The following is a 21,456-nucleotide window of genomic DNA, read 5'->3' on the forward strand; positions in this document are numbered from 1 at the left end:
CTAATAACTACTTTTATGCAGTGAATATTAAAGTTGTTTATTAGTCTGCTATTATGTTCAGCTTATATCTGCTTTGAAATTTGAACCATATCTTAAAGTTTGATAGTGAGCTTAGAGTGATTTATAGAAGCAAAGGAAGAAAAGTACCATACTTAACTAGTTTTGATCAAGTAAGTTGATCTCATTTGTTATAGGGAGTTGCTTGAACTGTAAGTTATACTCCAACGTCATAAATGACTTTTAGGTTGAAGTTTTGAATAAAGGGTTGCAGGCCAGTAAAATTGAAGCTTTCTGAATGTAGTGAATGGATAAAACATCATAAATTTATTTTGGCTTCCCTTGGACATACTTGCCGTCAGTTAACAATGCAAATTTTTTGTATAGTTAAACCGTCCACTTCTGTCTGTGTGTTTTCTTGATAGTATATTTAATGTTGTTTCTTTAAACTCACTAAAAGTAGTTGTATTTAATGATTTTGTTCCTGATACATTTGCTTTTTAAAATTAATTAGACTTACTACTTGAGTTATCTGCAGGTTGATTAGAAATTAACTTTATCGTTTAGGCAGTTCACTGCGAAGTTATAAACTGTTTAATACCCTTTTCTAATGGTAGAAACTGTATTTTAATTTCACAACAAAAATCTTAGTACTTGTAGCTTTATAAGATTCTTTAATGCAGAAGTCAGTAATAATCATTGGTATTCTATACATATGAATATAGAAAGGCTAGTCTCTATAATTGACCTATTTAGATAAATAGATCCAAGTTTAAAATAAATATTTCTAGGCCTGCTTTCAGGAATGAGAATTTTCATTCTCATTTCTGTATGAAATAAGAAAAATCGATAGGTAGCAAATTAATAAGTTTTAAAGATGGGTTGACTAAACAAAACAAAAATAATATATTTTGATGGTACAGCATTCTAATCTTTTACCATTTACATGGTAAATTTAGTTCCCACTTTAAGTAGAATATCAAATTCCTTAATATTTATAAATTTTGTTTGATATATACATTCTTTCCTGTCATGAAATTTCCTGATCACTCTTGTACAAAAGGCTATTTATAAACCTGAATTTCTCATTCTTGCTTCTAAAAACTATCCTATTTAAGGATTAATGTGCAGAGTTTTTTTGTTTGTTTGTTTTTAAGGATGGTATTTCCTTGTTTCTGCTTTTTTTTTTTAATCTTGTAATTATGTCCTCATACCACAGTAAACAGGCATGACTGTAAGATTATTGAGTAGACACATTTTTATTTGTCCAGAACATTTTTTTAAATGAACTGTTTACTTTTAGGTAGCAATGCATTTGCCTTTACAATCCTTACCACTGCTTGTTACTTCTACAGCTGCTTCACATATTTGCTTTTCTAACTCCTGAAAGCTTTTGTGACCCTTGCTATAAATTATAACACAGTGAATTACTTAGTTTTTTATATTGCTTATATTGCTACCTGGATCAGAGAAACACTAGTTATGTAAAATTGTAGGTAGAAGTATTGGTGATGTTATTTAGTGATTATTTTTTATAAATGGCTGATGTAATTTGAAAGTACAGCTCTTCCTCAGTATCTCCAGGAGATTGCTTCCAGTACCCCCTGTGAATAACAAAATTTGCAGTCCTTTCTATTCATGGTGTAGTACAGTTGGCCATCAATATAGGAGAGTTCCCTGTCCACTGAAATACTTTAATATAAACAAAGGTTTAATTGGTCAAAGCATTTTCTTTTAAAGCAGAACAACATAGACAATAGAAGTTTTAGAAATTGAAAAGAAAGTAATGAAATTATCAATATTTATAGATAAGATGATTACCTGGTAAGCCTAAGGGTTAACTGAAAAACCCTTGAAGTTGCTATAGTAATAATTATGAGAATTGTTGCATCTTGAAAGTTGTAAACTATGTTATAAAAGGGTGATTTTGCTCATTGATACATTTATCATTAACCCAACCAGTATAAAAACTATATAAATTCTCTTGAACTTACATAAGTTGAATATGAGGAAAGAAGTGATAACGGAAATATATTTTAATACCATTTAGGTGGCAAATGATAACATGTAAATTTACACAAATCAGTATCTTGGAAATCAATAATCAGTTAGAAAATGTAAGGAAATAATTCTACTCATAGAACAACAGAAACATAAAATGGCTATAAATTGGTTTAAAAGAAATTTAGGAAATTTTTATGAAGACTGTAAAACTCCACTGAAAGAAGATGTGTGAAAAAATGATACTGTCCCTTTTGGGATACGAAACTCAATACCATGCTTTACAGACATTGTTATAGAGGAAACAGTTTTCACACTGATCTGTACTTATGCTGCTGTCAAGAGGAGCAAAAATCAAGAGGAGCTTCAGAGGTAGGGTCCCTGGTAACTTACCTCCCAATTTAAGATGGCACATTAAAGGAAAAGGATGGAGCCATGTACACGACATCAGTCATGAATTTACATCCTAACATTGGATCATCCTAGTGATCTAACCTGGAGTAAGTGGTCAAATCTGGAGTAAGATATCTAGACTGGTAATGCCCCCAGCACCCTTTAAGAAACAAAAATCCTCTTGGAGGAGGTATAATTATCCTAGGTCTGAAATTAGTATATAACTTTTTTTGCATATGGTGTTCAGCTAATAAATGTAACCGTACACACACACATAGAATTAAGAGCCAGGAGTAGCAGAACCAAAAGAAAATAGACTGAAAAGTCTTGAGATACTGGAATTATCAAACACAGAGAAAGCCATCATACTTGGTAAGTGGAAGAAAAATAAAAGCAGAGATACTGCATAATGATAGGAAGTTGGAAAGTATAAAAAAGTTACAAAGCAGATTTGAAAAAGAACTAGAGGAAAGTTGTGGAATAAGAAAATAAAATACCTGAAATGCATTTACTGTACAAATTTAACAGATTAGACAAATGAGAAATGAGCATTAGTTAACTGGAAAATATAGTTCAGAAGAAGCAATGGAAGAAGCTCAAAGAAGGAAAAAATAGGGAAAACACAGAAGAAAAGGGTAAGATTCAAAGAGGGTAATACCTTGTGATCTCATGTGAGTTTTACTGAAGTCCTAGAAAGAAAACAAGAAATGAAGCACAAGGAAATATTTGAAAGGATAGATAGGTCAGTGAAACAGTACAGTACAAAAACAAATATCAGAATTCCTGATTTATGACAGAGATGGTACAGTAAGGTAGAATGGTTGAGATTTTCAGTTACTGGTAATTAGACAATTGGACGTTCATATAAAAGACTTAATTTGGACCATTAGCATAAAAATCAGTTCAGTTTGTGTTGATTCAAATGCAAAGTGCAAAACAGTAAAGCCTTTTGAGGGTAATATAAAATACTTTCTTGACCTTTGGATGGAGGAAGATTTAACAAGGCACAAAATGACTACATTACACTTAAGAAGCAGTAACAGCATTAACAAAGTCAGAGTGGGGAAGGTATTTACGTTGCAATGAACTCAATGAACTGTGGAACCAACAGTGCAATGAAACTCAAATCAATGATGGAAAGGCAGCCGCATGGCAAAATATTTAATACTTAACCAAAGACAAAACCCAAATGATCAATGATATTTAACATAATAATCAGAGAACTTGATATTTATACTGGTTTTATCATAGAGGAAAATTAAAAGGAATCTAAATACAAACAGTGGGGAATCAGCTAATTAAAGTATTATAAATATGTTAAGAACACCATTTGGTCTGAACAAATAATTTAGGATTTAGTAGGCTTATAATATATTTAAAAGTTTGCAGAACATTATGTAATCCCACTTTGATAAAAATAAGTATTTGTGAATATAAATTGCATGACGTCTGGACACATTTTTAAAAGTTCACTGTGTATGGATAATGCTACTTGGAATCATTCTAATCATATCTTTTTACTTATTTTGTTTCTAAATTGAGCATATAATGTATAATTTATATATTTGGTAACACAAAATGTACTCTAAATTGGGCATTATATCCATATTTCCATTTGGGGAGTTATCTTTTTTATTGAAATGCTGATCAAATGAACCACTTCTTACTCATGCACATAGGCACATAACTGTGTAGTATGTGCAGTAGCAATACAAAGAATGTGGAATATTAATCTGAACTGTAAAAATATAGATTAGGACTGAATGACTCTAATCCTTTCGTTTTTGGTTTTTTTTTTTTTTCATTTAAGTGAGTTCTTTTTGTTTGTTTCTTTTCATTGCAAATACTACCTAATGCTGTTAAAATATTTCTCCTGCCTCTTTCCATTCTGTTTTTAGTTTTCTTAAATATCCTTAATTTTTTTTTATAGTTTTGAATTTACTCTAGAGAAAGTCTAAAACTTGTCAAAGGAAAACTGTTATAAATTTAATATGAGTGGAATTCATTTTGATAGCTTTAGGATTTGAAGGTTTTTAATTTCTAGACTTTTCACAGGGAAAAAGAAAACCCTTCTAAAATATATTTTCTCATAAGTAATTGTGTTATTTGAAAAACAATTTAGAGCATGTCGGTTTTAACAGGAAAGGATTTGTTTCTGGCTTTTTCTCTGTCATTCAAGAATGGTTGTATTTTTATTTTGTCTTCTTTGGGTGGGATGTCATTTGACAAATTTAAAAAAGCATGATATGCTCTATTTGTTTTGCCACGACTTCCAAAGAGCTTAGAGATAAATTTAGGGTTTGTTTTTATCCATGTATTCTTTGCTCTTTCAACTTATAATGGTTTTTAGGTCATTGTCCTTTTATCCTTTTTGGAAGTATGGGCAAAAGATAAATAAATATACATGTATGTAATATAATATATATATATATGTATATAACACACACATACATACATAAGTTCAGTCACATACTTTGTAAACATGCTATTTTAAACTTTTTTTTAGCCAACAAATGGAATCTTCTTGAGCATGTTTCTAATTGTTTTACCATTGGAATCCATGGCTCATGGTCTCTTCCATGAATTGGGTAACTGTTTAGGAGGAACATCTGTTGGATATGCTATTGTGATTCCCACCAACTTCTGCAGGTACAGTAACCTAGTTTATTTAGTAATAGCTACTTGACTCTTAAATACTTGTATGAATATAAGATGATAGCTCATTTTTTCAAAACTGTAATATTCTCAAAATATAATCTCTTGCATTTTTTAATTTATTCCAAATGTTTAAAAACTTATCTATTCTGAGTAACAATATAATCTTAAACATTCAATTAAACTTTTTGATAAATGTGATTAGCTTGTATTTTAACTAAAAATCAGAAAATATACTTTGTTTTTAGAGAAGGATATCTTGTTTAAGAAAATGTCCTATGAAACAACATGGTGAAGTATTATAGAATGTACACTGGCCCTGAGCATCCTAAATTCTAGTTCTGTGTTACCTTGGGTAAACCATAACTTCTCTGAACTTTAGTGTCTTTATCTAAAATGCAAACAATAGGAGTTCGCATCAGGGAGCAATGGAAACAAATCTGAATAGGAACCATGAGGTTGCTGGTTCGATCCTTGGCCTCACTCAGTGGGTTAAGGATCCCGTGTTGCCACGAGCTCTGTGTAGGTCTCAGACGCAGCTTGGATCTGGCGTTGCTGTGGTTGTGGCACAGGCCGGCCATTGTAGTTCTGATTAGACCCCTAGCCTGGGAACCTCCATATGCTGCGGATGTGGCCCTAAAAAGCAAAAATGAAATAAAATACAAACTATCATTCTGCCCATAGCAGAGGAATGGTATGAAGAGCTAATGAGAATATGAATTTAAAAACACTGTCCACTAGAAAATGTCATATAAATACTAGGAATTCAGAAACAATGGCAATGAAGTTACATGTTCAATTCCAGTTTTATTTCATAATAATTTTGAACCCAAATGTATGGCAAATCTTTTGAATCTGTAAGTATTGCCAAATTTTTACTTTTATTTTATATTAAGTACCTTTGAAATAGAAAAAAATAATTCCTTGCCATTAATGAATTCTGATGACCAAATAAGTATTCATTGTGATTTCCTTGGCGGGGTGGGGGAAGACTTGAAATCAAGTTTTTATATGATTTCAAATATTTGACATAAAAATACGAAATAGACTATTTGTAGTAAATATTTTCTTCCATATTAAAGGCTTGATTAAAAAGTTGAAGATTCTCATGAGAAGTAAAAGAAATACATTTAAAAGTATCCCATAGAGTAAGATGTGATAACTCTGCAGAAAGAACATGTGGAAATAGTAATTTGCACAGTTAGATTTTTATTCCATTATAATTTTTGATTATGTGTTGTTTATTCTTTTGCTTTTTTGTAGCTATCAAATGACACAAATATGGGACAAAATGTTTTATTCTTTTGATGAAAATTTTATAGTATTGATAATATATGAAACAAAATTTTCAAACTTCCTAGCAGAAATCTTGTTTCTGGATAGAAGTATTGATTTTTTTCTTCCTCAAAATTGATTTGGTTCTGTAGTTTAAGACTTGATTTATCATCTTGACTAGACTACTGTTTTGCATTTTTGCATGTGTTCTGGGATCAGGTCTAAGTCTACAATTAGTATTTAGTACATAGTATAAAGCAAGAGACCTAAATTTTAACAATTGTTTTAAACTATCATTTATTAAAAGGTAAGTTCTTTTATCAGTTAGTAAAACCTGAACACAACTTTTTTATTTATTTACTTATTTATTTCTTTGCTTTTTAGGGCCACACCCGCAGCATATAGGGGTTCTCAGGCTAGGGGTCAAATCAGAGCAACAGCTGCCGACCTACACCATAGCCACAGCAACACCTGATCCAAGCCGCATCTGCAGCCTACATCACAGCTCACGGCAATGCCAGATCCTTAACCCATGAGTGAAGCCAGGGATCAAACTTGCATCCTCATGGATCCTAGTCAGATTCGTTTCCGATGAGCCACAATGGGAACTCCTAAATACAGCTTTATAAAGATTGTCTTTTTCAGTGCAAAATTAAATATAATTTAAAATATTGCTTCCATACTTTGCAAATTTTTTTTCTCAAGGACAAAGTAATTATGATTCCCATCCAAGATGTTCTTGAAACACTTTTGGGGTAAAATTAATACAGTCTTGCTTTTTAAAGTCTTGGTTAATATCTGTCATGTGGAAAGAAGATATGAATAAAGAATGAAGAATAGTACTACCTATATTTGGAGATACTCCTCCAGCTTTCAGTTGCTTATTATTTTTTTATCAATAAGAAACATAATTTTTAGAAATGAGGCTTTGATTTTCCAAGCTTAATTCTTGGCACTACAGGAAATTTAGGAAAGATTTTTTTTTAAATCCTGCCATTTAGTTTGCAGCAACTTAGAATTCTTAGATAATTTATTATAAACGAAGAATGGGAATGTGACATAGAATGTATACTTCTTAAATATCAAAATAATCTTTTTTTCCCCTCCTTCTTCAGTCCTGATGGTCAGCCAACACTTCTTCCACCAGAACATGTACAAGAGTTAAATTTGAGGTCTACTGGAATGCTGAATGCTATCCAAAGATTTTTTGCATATCACATGATTGAGACATATGGATGTGACTATTCCACAAGTGGACTGTCTTTTGATACTCTGCATTCCAAACTGAAAGCTTTCCTTGAACTTCGGACTGTGGATGGCCCTAGACACGATACATACATTTTGTATTACAGTGGACATACCCATGGTACAGGAGAGTGGGCTCTTGCAGGTAAGTCCACTTGCAGGCAGTTTCACTATTGTGAAGATATACCTATTCATGGAACTCTGTCCGTCACACTGAAACTTTAAGTTTCCAGAATTCTCAATTCCTACTTCACAGTTTACCAAGTATACAAATGACTGTTTTGTTTTCCTTTTCTCTAGCATACTTGTTTAGCATAATTTTAGTAATTGCTAAAGGTTTTCAGAATTATGTTTTGTATTAGAAGGCTTGACTGCTTGACATGAGACTTATAAGTAATTTCCCTTTAAACTATTTTCAGAATTATTAAATATAGTTACATTTTTCAGAAGCTGATTGACTTGCCAGACTAAACTTCTAAGGCTTTAAATCTTGAGGATGTTGATTTCAGTAGTTCCTCACATGTGCAGTTTTATTTATGTTAGAAAACTCACCATGATTTTAAGCAGTAAGTGATATGTTATGGTCGGAGTAGTGCTTAGGACAGGAGAACTTGGTTCTCGCCCTAATTTGCCCCAACAGTGTTTTAAGCAAATTTCTTCTCAGTTTCAGTTCTTTCATCTGCATTTAGAGGGAGTAATATTAAACCTCCCTGCTAAGGGAAAGATGAAATTTATATATAAGTTGTTTTGTTGGTCTTCCAAACTAGAATAGAGAGCCTGTAAGTCAAAGGCTTTATTTTATGAATTACTTGCGGTGCCTACAGGAAAGCCTGGCATGTAATAGGAGATACTTAAGTAATAGATAGATGGAATGAATCATTGAATCATGAAAAAAGGGGGGTAATTTTCTAGTTTAGATTAGAAATGCTTCTTTTAGGAGTTCCATGCGGCTCAGCAGTAATGAACCCAGCTAGTATCCATGAGGATGCGGGTTCCAATCCCTGGCCTTGCTCAGTGGATTGATGCAGGTTCAATCCCTGGCCTCACTCAGTGGGTTAAGGATCTGGCGTTGCCATGAGCTGTGGTGTAGGTTACAGTCATGGCTCAGATCTGGCGTTGCTGTGGCTGTGGTGTAGGCCGGCGGCTGTGGCTCTTATTCGATCCTTAGCCTGGAACTTCCATGTGCCATGGGTGTAGCTCTAAAAATACTAAATAACAATTAAAAAAAAAATAGTTCTTTTAGACTTAATTATACTCTACTTTTTTTTCTTTAAGATAATTTAGATTTTTACACCACAAACACAAACAATAATCATAAAGTATAAGAAGATATTCATATCAAAGAAAAATATAAACAGAAGCATTACAGAGCACCAATATAAGAATTCCCAGAAAAGGAAACAAACTCCAGGATTAAAATAGAGATGATGTCAAACCATCATGGTCTCACTAATTTCATTCCAGATTGGTGATGAAGGTTTTGTCATAAAAATACTTTTATAATTTTTTGAATTTGCTAATAAGTATTGAGTAACTCAATGGCTGTCTAGAAGGAGTAAAGGCAAATTAGTACTTGGTACATTTGAAGCACAGCTACTCTGCTTGGTACTTTTTACACATTATTAGATTTAATTCTTTGAGGTAAATACTATCACTTCTATGTTCATTTTTCAAAGGATGAAATGAAAGCCAGTGGTCAGACTACTACTTAGTGATGAAACCATGATTCAAGCCCACATCAGCTTGACCCCTAAAATCCCATACATACATGAGTACACACGCACACACCCCCACACTGTGCCATGTTGCCACCAAAGGTGAAAACCATGGAGGTAAAGAAACGTTCTAGTTAAGTAGGTATTTTGTTAGCATGGTAAACCCATTTTTCAAATACTGTGGTGTAGAGGAAGCTAGTCAACATTAAATCTACTTCAACAGTTTGTAAAATCATTTACTTGACCTATAATTTTTTAATAACACCATGTATAAAATAACTTTTTAACCTTTAAAGATATTTTAATTCCAGGTGAAGTATAGCATTCTGTATACTTTAGAGCACAAGGGAAAAGTTCTAGTCAATTCAAAAATCTTTACAGAAATAAATATCAGACCTAAAGCAGGGAAAACTATGGCAGTGCTTATAATAATAAAATATTCCCAAATCAAATAGGGAGAAAAAAGGCTTAATTTTGATGGTCTTACATATATCCATAGTTTTCAGTTATATAAGAAAGTAATTTTATTTATTTATTTATTTATTTATTTTGTCTTTTTGCTATTTCTTGGGCCGCTCCCGCGGCATATGGAGGTTCCCAGGCTAGGGTCAAATTGGAGCTGTAATCTCTGGCCTATGCCAGAGCCACAGCAACGCGGGATCCGAGCCGCGTCTGCAACCTACACCACAGCTCACGGCAACACTGGATCGTTAACCCACTGAGCAAGGGCAGGGACCAAACCCGCAACCTCATGGTTCCTAGTCGGATTCGTTAACCACTGCGCCACGATGGGAACTCCAGAAAATAATTTTAAAAGCACCATTTTAAACATTTATTAACATAAATGTTTTTCTACAGGTGCATTTTCTTAAATCTTTTAAAACTTATTTCAACTATCTAAAGATAGCTTTGGAAATAAATTCTAGATGTTCAGATTTACTGATATTTTTATTAGATTTTTCTTTTCCTGGGAAAAGTAACAGACACCAAGATAAATAGCATATATGTTAGAGTTCCTAAATTTTTATTCACTATGAGTTAAGAATAATTTATGAAGACCTAAACTTTAAAGTAGCATTCTATTTTAAATATTTAGCAGTTACATTCTGCAGTGGTATCTTTATGACATTTTTGGAAGTATGTCATTAATAAGTTGACCATTATAGAATTCTTCTATTAGCCAGGAAGATTTGTTCCTGTATTATGTAACTTTTTTTGTGAGAGACTTTGTTGTAAAAGTAGAAAACAAACAAGAAAACAATGGAGAAAGGATAGCTTGACAAGCCTCCCCTTCCCAAGGGAATAGGTTTTCTCCCATAATTTAGCAACTATATACTCCCCCACAGCCTGAGGCACCTGGCCATTTGCAAGTTAAACCAGACCCATAGGCTGAGCCCTCTTTACAGTCAGTTCTTGGGCCTGCCTGAGATGGCCCTTGAAGGTTAATTCTATCTCAGAAATATTGTTAAGCACCCCTGCTCTGAAGAAAATGCTTTAATTCATTACAATCCAAGGACAGAACTCTAAGCTCTAAAAATGTATTAGTAAGTATCTTTCTAAAAACCTCTTAAATAGAAACATCATGACTGGATTTTTGTGAGCTAGAAAGTTAAGAGCAGGTCCAGAACTTATTGAGAAAGAGAATCTGTATGTGCCCTTTATCCCATACTTTTACTCACAGTACTTCTTAGAATATGTAGTCTTCTTACATATATGAGGTTTCATAATATAGAACCTGATAATTTTGCCTCTTTTCTTGAAGGTAAAAAACAATTATGGTAATAACAAGAGAGAAATAAATGAAAAAATGGAGATGAACCTTTAAAGCAGTTTATCACAGATAAACAAAGCCGTTAAAAAGCAGTCTCAAACTCTTGAACTGCATCAGATGGCTGTTATCTGAGATAAATGTAAGTACTTTGCACCTGGGCCAAAAGCCAAGTGCAACATAGAATCTATTCATAGGAGAAAGTGGAGCAAAACAAAACAAGAGAAGAGAAATAGTGTAAAAGACTTTAATGCTGCTTTAAGTCTCCAGTTGATATCTAAAGAGCATGTATATAAGAGAATTAGTATAGAGGGGTAAAGAATATTTATTTAAACAGTTGTGGAAGGCAAGTTAGACAATGATGTTATGTGACAGATGGAATTTGTATAACTCTTGTAATCTATGTCATCCTCTCATGTCCAGAGAAGTTTAATAAAACTGGCAGTAATGAAAAGTGAGCTTGATGTCTTTAAAAAGATATCTCTGGAGGTCTTTGTGAAGCAATACATTAGTAATATGTGAAGAACATTAAAATAGTGCCTCTGAGATTATATGCACGTTACGAGCAATTCATGAAACAAATTTTTCATTGTCACAATCTTAAGATCTAGCAGGCTGATGAATAAAAGAGTACTAATTATTCATAAAGAATGTGATACACCTGGCTTCAGAGGTCATATTATTTAATGACCTAAAGATTCTAAAGGATTCTTTCTCTCCAAATTGTCAGTTTGATAGTTTAACAAAGAGAATGACTGCTTTTGATAGAAATATATATTTTGAAGCCAGATTATTGGAGCTTGTATTAATAAATTGTAGCATATTTTTTTTTTTAGTTATAAAAGCAAAATATACTCAATGCAAAAATTTTGGAAAATAATAAAGTATAACAAAAACCACCTGAAATCCAAACACCCAGAAATAACTATTGCTATTACATTACAAATGTAAAATTCATTGTTAGTTCTCAGGCCTTTGCAAAAACAGGTGGCAGACTGGATTTGACTCCAAGCCATAATATCCTGCCCCTGATGTAGAGCAGCTTTGCTGTATAATTTTAATTTTGTTCACTAAATTTAATTTTGTTCACTAAATTTAATTTTATAAAATAATAATGTGATTGACAGGATGATTAGGGGTTCAGGGTTTTCTGTTTGTTTTTTACCTGAAGCTGAAAGTGTTTTCTGGTTTTAAAAATTCTTCTAAAAAGATATTTTGAAAGGCAGGCTCCTTCTATGTTTTTGTTTTTGGGGGGGTTGTTTTGCTTACATATTTAATTTTAAGAATTTAAAGAAAATACACTTAAAAAAAGAAAGAAGAAAGGAGAAACATAGAATCAACTGGAAAACAAGGTTTAAAATGGCAAGAAATATGTATTTATCTATAAGTACCTTAAATGTCAATGGACAGAATGCTCCAATCAAAAGACATAGAGTGGCAGACTGGATTAAAAAACAAGACCCTGAAATACGCTGCCTATGAGAGACTCACCTTAGGGCAAGGACATACATACATTGAAAGGGAGGGAATGGAAAAAGATGTTTCATGTGAATGGAAAAGACAGGAAAGCAGGAATTGTAATACTCATATCACACAAAATAGACTTAAAACAAAGGCCATAAAGAAAGATAAAGACACCATTTAATGATAAAAATCAAAATTCAAGAAGAGGATATTACACTCATCAATATACATGCCCCTAATATAGGAGCACCCAAATACATACTAACAAACATAAAAGGAGAAAGCATGGAATACAGTAATAAGTAGGAGACTTTAACACCCACTCACATCAGTGGACAGATCCTCTAGACAGAAAATCAGTAAGGTGACAGAGACCCTAAATGACACAATAGAAAAATTAGACTTAATTGACATTTTCAGGACATTACAGCCAAAAAAAATCAGAATATACATTGTTTTCAAGTGCGCATGGAACGTTCTCAGGATTGATGACATACTGGGACACAAAAATAACCTCAACAAATTTAAGAGTAGAGAAATTATTTCAAGTATCTTCTCATGAAACTAGAAACCAACCCCAGGAAAAGAAATGAGAAAAAACTGACTGATAAAGACTAAACAACATGCTACTAAAAACCAATACATCAACAAGGAAATCAAATGGGAAATTTAAAAGTACGCCAAGACAAATGATGAAAACACAACCATTTAAAATCTATGGGATGCCACAAAAACAGTGCTTAGAGGGAATTTCATAGCAACACAAGCCTTCCTCAAAAAAGAAGAAAAATCTCAAGTGAACAACTTAACCCACCACCTAATTAGAAAAAAAGAAGAACAAACAAAACCTAAAATCAGCAGAAGAAGGAAATCATAAAGATCAGAGAGGAAATCAATAAAATAGAGATTCCAAAAATAGGAAAAAAAATCAGTAAAACCAAGAGCTGTTCTTTGAAAGGGTAAACAAAATTGACGGGAAACTTCTGGCAGACTCACCAAGAAGAGGAAAGAAAGAACTCGACATAATAAATGAAAAAGGATAAATCTCAATGGATACTGCAGAAATACCAAAAAAAAAAAAAAAAAAAAAAAAAAACAGAGAATACTGTGAATAATTTTATGCCAACAAATTTGACAACCGAGAAGAAATGGACAACTTTCTAGAGACATTCATCCCACCAAAACTTAATCAAGAAGAAGTAGATCAGAAGTTCCCACTCTGGCTCAATGGTTAACAAATCCAACTAGGAACCATGAGGTTGCAGGTTCAATTCCTGGCCTTGCTCAGTGGGTTAAGGATCTGGCAATGCCGTGAGCTGTGGTGTAGGTCACAGACAAGGCTCGGATCCCGAGTTGCTGTGGCTCTGGCATAGGCCAGTGGCTACAGCTCCGATTTGACCCCTAGCCTGAGAACCTCCATATGTTGCGGGAGTGGCCCTAGAAAAAGCGAAAAGACAAAAACAAAAAAAGAAGTAGATCAATTGGACAGACCAGTCACTAGAAATGAAATTGAATATGTTATACAAAACAACACTCCCCACAAACAAAAGTCAAGGACCAGATCACAGGTGAATTCTGCCAAACATACAAAGAAGAACTAATACTCATCCTTCCTAAACTTTTCCAAAAGTTGAAGAAGAAGGAATAATCCCAAAGACATTTTATGAAGCCACCATCAATCTAATACCAAAATCAAAGTTACTACCACAAAAGAAAATTATAGGCCAAAATCCTTGATGAATATAGATTCAAAATTTCTCAACAAAATTTTAGCCAGCCGAATCCAGCAACACATAAAAAAGATCATATACCACGACAAGTGGGATTCATCCCAAGTTTACAAGGATGGTTCAACATATGCAGATCAATCAATGCCATACACCACATTAACAAAAGAAAAGAATAGACTTGGAGGAAAGACTTGTGGTTTCCAGGGGAGACGGGGAGGAGTGGGATGGACTGGGAATTGGGGTTAATAGAGGCAAACTATTGCCTTTGGAATGGATAAGCAATGAGATCCTGCTGTGTAGCACTGGTAACTATATCTAGTCACTTATGATGGAGCATGATATGAGAAAAAGAATGTATATATGTGTGTGTGACTGGGTCACCTTGCTGTACAGTAGAAAATTGGCAGAACACTGTAAACCAGCTATGATGAAAAAAATAAAAATCATTAAAACCCTCAGAAGTCAAAAGCCACATGATCATCTGAATAGACGCAGAAAAAGCATTTGACAAAAAAAATCCAACGTCCATTCATAAAAACTCTTACCAAAGTGGGTATAACATAATAAAAGCCATTTATGACAAACCCACAGCCAGTATGCTACTCAACAGAGAAAAGCTGAAAGCCTTCCCACTAAAATCTGGAACAAGATAAGGATGCCCACTCTCACCACGTTCATTCAACACAGTATTGTTAATCCTAGCCACAGCAATCAGACAAACGAAAGAAATAAAAGGTATCCAAATAGGAAAAGAAGTGGTAAAATTGCCACTCTATGCAGATGACAGATACTATATATAAAATAGAAAACTCTAAGGACTCCACACAGAAACTGCTGCAGCTGATCAATGAATTCAGCAGAGTAGCAGTACACAAGATTAACATTGAGAAATCAGTTGGATTTCTGTATTAGAAAAGGAATATAAAAATACCTTTTAAAATTGCATCCCAAAAAATCAAATACCTAGGAATAAACCTAACTAAGGCGGTAAAAGACTTACATGCTGAGAACTATAAAACACTTATCAAGGAACTTAAAGAGGATGTAAAGAAATGGAAAGATATTCCATGCTCCTGGATTGCAAAAATTAATATTGTAAAAATGGTCATACTACCCAAAGCAATCTATAGATTCAATGTAATCCCTATCAAATTACCCATGTCATTTTTCACAGAACTAGAACAAACAATCCAAAAGTTTATATGTAACCATGAAAGACCAGAATTGCCAAAGCAATCCTGAGGAACAAAAACCAAGCAGGCGGCATAACTCTCTCAGACTTCACACGATATTACACAGCTACAGTGTAAGACAGTGTGGTACTGGTACCAAACAGACATACCAACCAACAGACCCGAATAGGGAACCCAGAAATAAACCCAGATACCTATGGTCAATTAATCTTTGAAAATGAGGCAAGAATATAAAATGGGCAAAAGACAGTCTCTTCAGCAAGTGGTGCTGGGAAAACTGGACAGCCACATGTAAATCAATGAAACTAGAATACACTCTCATACCATGCACAAAAATAAACTCAAAATGGCTTAAAGACTTAAGATGAGACAAGACACCATAAAACCCATAGAAGAGAACATAGGCAAAACATTCTCTGACATCAACCTTAGAGATGTTTTCTCAGGTCAGTCTCCCAAAGCAACAGAAATAAAAGCAAAAATAAACCAATGAGACCTAATCAAACTGACAAGCTTTTGCATAGCAAAGAAAACAATTTTAAAAAAAAGCCTACAAATGGGAGAAAATAGTTTCAAATGATGCAACTGATAGGGCTTAATCTCCAAAATATACAAACAACTCATACAACTCAACAGCAAAAAAAGAAACAATGCAGTTGAAAAAAGGGCAGAGGACCTGAATAGACATTTCTCCAAAGAAGATACACAGATGGCCAACAGATACTGAAAAAATGATCAGCATCACAAATTATTAGAGAAATGCAAATCAAAACTACAATAAGGTGCCACTTCACCCTGGTCAGAATGCTCATCATTAGTAAGTCTACTAATAACAAATGCTGGAGAGGGAGTGAAGAAAAGGGTACCCTCTCACTGTTGATGGCAATGTAAATTGGTATAACCGCTATGGAAAACAGTATGAGGTATCTTGGAAAACTAAAAACACAACTACCATATGACCCAGCAATCCCACTCTGGGGCATATGTCCAGACAACACTTTCATTGAAAAAGATACAACATGCCCCTTTTGTTCATAGCAGCACTATTCACAATAGTCAAGGTAGGGAAACAACCTAAATGTCCACTGACAGATGAATGGATTAAGAAGATGTGGTATATATACACAATGAAATACTACTCAGCCATAAAAAAGAACAAAAGAATGCCATTTGCAGCAACATAGATGGAACTAGAAACAGTAATTATACTAAGTGAGGTAAGTCAGAGGGGAAAGACAAAAACCATATGATATCACTTATATCTGGAATTTAATATATGACACAAATGAACCTTTCTATCGTAAAAGAAACTAACTCATGGAGAACAGACTTGTGGTTGCCAAGGGGAATGGGGAGGGAATGGGAAGGCCTGGGAGTTTGAGGTTAGTAGATGCAAACTATTACTTTTGTAGTGGATGAGCAATGAGATCCTGCTGTATATTACAGGGAACTATATCTAATTACTTGTTATGGAACATGATGGAAGATAGAAAAAGAATGTGTATATATATATATGATTGGGTCACTTTGCTCTACAGCAGAAATTTACGGACATTGTAAATCAACTGTAATTTTAAAAAAGTACACAAAAGAGTCTTCTTAGTAAGAGATGTCAGAAATTCTTGCTGTACTGAATTTTCTTTTCTTCTCAGGTGGAGACATACTACGCCTTGACACACTTTTAGAATGGTGGCGAGAAAAGAATGGTTCCTTCTGTTCCCGACTCATTATCATATTAGACAGTGAGAATTCAATTCCTTGGGTGAAAGAAGTGAGAAAAATCAATGACCAGTATATCGCAGTGCAAGGAGCAGAGTTGACAAAGCCAGTAGATATTGAAGAAGCTGACCCGCCACAGCTGGGTGACTTTACAAAGGACTGGGTAGAATATAACTGCAACTCCAGTAATAACATCTGCTGGACTGAAAAGGGACGCACAGTGAAAGCAGTGTATGGCGTGTCAAAACGGTGGAGTGATTACACCCTGCATTTGCCAACAGGAAGTGATGTGGCCAAACACTGGATGTTACACTTTCCTCGTATTACATATCCACTAGTGCATTTGGCAAATTGGTTGTGTGGTCTGAACCTCTTTTGGATCTGCAAAACTTGTTTTAGGTGCTTGAAAAGATTAAAAATGAGTTGGTTTCTTCCTACTGTGCTGGACACAGGACAAGGCTTCAAACTTGTTAAATCTTAATTTGGAACCCAGAGTGGAATATTACTGAGAGTACGTACTACCAGTTATCGCTAACTTGCCATTTTTTTGTATATTTTTATTTGTAAAAAAAAAAAAAAAAAAAAAATCTTGCTACTTCTGTTGTGTTCTCATTTTATCTTTTCTCAAGTAATTATGGTGTATGTAAGGTGTTGGAAATAAGCATTATTTTGTACTAAAAGTATGTAGGGAGTCACAGATGCTGACTTTGTACATGTATAAGAGATGTTAAAAATAATTACAATGCACTTTGAGGAATGTTTGCATATGCCTCTGATTAGAAAGGAGACCCTTGTCTCTGCTCTGCAGTGGCCAATGAAGAATTACTGATGCCTTATTTTCTAGGCATAGATTAGAGAATGTAAACCGGACAATTTGTTTACTGTTATATAAGAAAACTACCAATTTGCTTATAGAAGATTATTTTTTGTGAACAGTAGGTTTGGGTCCAAGACCATTTGAAGCATTACAGACTCTTTCATAGAAAAGGAAAAAAGGAAGAAGTCTGCTTAAAATGAATGCAAAATTTGCTTATAGTCCATCACATTTAGATTCTTGGATGTGACCTGTTACCGGTATCACAGAGAAGCCCAAATCACTATTTAGGTCAAAACATTCTTCATGTGGGTAACTGTAAGAAGCTAGAGCCTACACATTGCTCCTTCAAGCCTTGTTGGGGGCCTCTGAAAGCACTGGCAAAGAGTCTTTCTCAGGGTAACAATGTTTTCAGCTACAAATTCGTTCCAGATAAATTGTCTTCCCTTCTAAAATTAGTCTTAGGAAAGAAATCTAGCACGTTGTCATTGATTTAGGCTATTTTCTGTATTCAGAAGCGATTTTAATCTTTTCAGAGTTAATGCTCTGCCATGAAAACTATTTTTCAAATCCTCTTTAGTGGTAACATTTTTTTCAACTGAAGGTCAAAGGATTGGAAACAGGTCATTTTTTTTTTTTCTTGTATACATGTATTATGTAAAAAAAAGTATTCGTATTGATGATTTTAGTTCAGCAGAATGGTGTGGTTGAAATTTTTAAAACTTGATTCAGTGTTTTATCTGATTAAAGCAAGCAAGGATCAGAGTATCTCCTAAGAGGTAATTTACCTTCTGTTCCCTTCCAGTAATCCTTCCATTCTAAGTTTTCATCTCTGAGAAATAACAAGAAGGGAGAAAAATTACATTAGGGGATAATCTAATCTTTGTTGTTTAAATGGTGTGACTTCTCACCATCAAAAGCCATTTTTCTAGCCTCAGAGAGAGGAAATAATGCCTCTACCATTTTCTACCTGGTGACTTGAAAATTGAAGTTTTAGTTAGGAAGTCACTTAGCGTCAGGGAACTTGTATACCACTATCTATGCAGCATTGTTATATAGTCTGATTATTTCTATGTTTTGAGTATGATTTTCCTAATGTTCTGAATAAAATTTTGTCAAAAATTAATTTTTGACATATAATGTGCAAATAAATAACAGTTGTTCACTATCTGTACTGACAGGGATGGTCACAAAAGTGTTCATGAACTAGAGTTCATGTTTAGTAAGTAGCAGGTTGATTTTTCCAATATTTGGTTACATGTTTATATTAACATCAACCAAATCAAACAGTATAGTGTTTCATTACTATTCATAAATAGTGTAGCAGAAAAGCCAAGTGTTAAAATTATGAGCTTACAGCTACAAGATGTGGTTAAATTAAAATCTCATTTAAATTCCTGAGCAAATTCACTCGAACAAAAGCTTATATCTCTTTACTGAGAAAGCCAAATATAAAAGTATAGCTTACATTCTTTATAAAGTGGTATTAAAATTTTACTAAAAGGCATAATCAAAAGGTAGCAGGACATTTTTTACACTCACAAAGCTAATGGTTTGATGTATATTTTGTATGAAAGTACAGCTGAAAAAGATCTGGATTAAAAATGTGATATGAGCCAATTTACTAAATTTGACAAATTCTCCTACCCAAACAAAAAAGAAACTATAAATAAATGACTCTTAGGAGATGGCATCCTAAATTAAAGATGCCAGTTTTAAAACATGAAAGTAAATGTATATAGAGAAAAATATTATAAGAAGGACAGATTGGTTACTTTTACTAAAGATTAAAAAACAGTTCTGGTAATTAATGAGATTAATTTTCTATGGCTTCCATTTTATATATCATATATTAGGAAGGAGTTACTTGAAGTGATAGAAATTATGTTAGGGCAAAATTTTATCATTCCACTAAAAAGAAATAGATAACATAGAGATGTTTTTCAACGTAATGTTGACTTTGTTTCCTTATATGATACCTTACTAAAACCACAGAAGCAGTCCTGTTTGAAAAATCTTTTTAAGGGAGTTCCCATGTGGCTCAGCAGTTACAAACCCAACCACTATCCACGAGGATGCAGGTTCAATCCCTGGCCTCTCTGAGTGGGTTAAGGATATGACATTGTCATGAGCTGTGGTATAGGTCGCAGATACGGCTTGGATCCTGTGTGGCTGTGGTATAGAGGCAGCTGCAGCTCCAATTTGACCCCTAGCCTGGGAACTTCCATATGCTGTGTGTGTGGCCCTAAAAAGAAAAAAAAAAAAAAAACCCAAGACAAAAAAGTGCACATTGTTACATGATAAATTAAGGAGCCAAGTTTTATTCATAACTTTCCAATTATGCTATTATTTCATTCAAATTTTGTTTTAATTTGCTCTGACTAAACTCTTCCTGAGATATTTAGTGTTATCTTTGCATAGTTTTCTATCTCACTCTTAATAAATTTATAGAAAATCCTATAGAAAAGAACTTTTTCAGAACACCATTTTTATGATGAGTGTTTTCATAAGTTATATGCTTTTAAAAAGTTACATTGCTAGTAAAATGCATTTATATTTAATTCATTTGTGAGTACATTTTTTTTTGGAGTAAAACTTCATTACAATCTATTTGTAACTGTACATTTTGTTTATAAATTTCAGTTTAAATATATTTGCTGTTTTGGATACTACCTTTTTATAGTATTATTTCACACTTAGAGCTTAGTCTCTTTCAAAGTAATGTTTTACATTACCACTCCACAGGTGACATAAAGTTAATATGTATGCCAGATGAAAATAGCTTAATTTAAACATGTGGTCAGGCATATTGATGGTAAATGCTCAAAGAGGTTTGGTTTGGCGGTACTTTTTAATGTTTCTCCATTGCAAGTTACTAGACTGTCATCTCTTTTCAGGCAGAGCCTTACACATCCTGGTATTTCAGGTACACAATTACTCAGAAGAGTGCCTTGCTCCTAAGAGGTATGTAAAACAGTATTTTTGACTGAGTGAATGAATTTAGAACCCTAAAGAGAAATTGGAATAACTTGATTGTAAATTATTATATTTCTTGACAGTTTAAGTGGCTATCATTTCAATATCCTCATTAAGAATTACCAAAGACTATCACAGAATTAGTGAAAGGAAAACAAATCTCACATTTGTAGTTAAAGAGCAATAAAGGTCAAGATTAGGGAAGGGAAAACTTTTGAGATAGGTTGGAATGAAAACAGCTGATACCACCAAAAAGTGGCTTTCAGTGGGTTGAGTCCCATTATATCATGTCTCTGATATAATTAAGATTTAATCTTTGATTTCCCACTGGAAACATACAGACAGATTGGAGATTTATCACAAATGAAAATTATTAAAAGAAATTTTTATTGATAAAGAAGAAATTTGGCTGTGCATATCAGTGACAATTAGGTTGTAAAATCAGAAGAAAAGAAAAGGGGCATGTAAACATGTGTAGGTTCAGGACAAGCTAGGGAAAACAAAGTATCTT

General features: G+C 33.6%; 1 protein-coding gene across 2 annotated transcripts in view; it reads left to right on the plus strand.

Moving 5' to 3' along the window:
- TMEM168 (transmembrane protein 168) overlaps positions 1-20,641 on the plus strand; it is a 32,781-nt gene extending 12,140 nt beyond the window's left edge. Inside the window, exons 3-5 of one of the 2 annotated variants that reach the window (XM_005673235.3) lie at positions 4,898-5,040; positions 7,437-7,711; positions 17,089-17,719. In XM_005673235.3, the coding sequence (XP_005673292.1) occupies positions 4,898-5,040; positions 7,437-7,711; positions 17,089-17,636 (966 nt within the window). In that variant the 3' untranslated portion in view covers positions 17,637-17,719. Of the gene's footprint in view, positions 1-4,897; positions 5,041-7,436; positions 7,712-17,088 lie in introns of both variants that reach the window. The other variant, XM_003134765.6, reaches the window with a different exon arrangement.

The sequence above is a fragment of the Sus scrofa genome, chromosome 18, assembly GCF_000003025.6.
Source record: "Sus scrofa isolate TJ Tabasco breed Duroc chromosome 18, Sscrofa11.1, whole genome shotgun sequence".
Taxonomy (NCBI): domain Eukaryota; kingdom Metazoa; phylum Chordata; class Mammalia; order Artiodactyla; family Suidae; genus Sus; species Sus scrofa.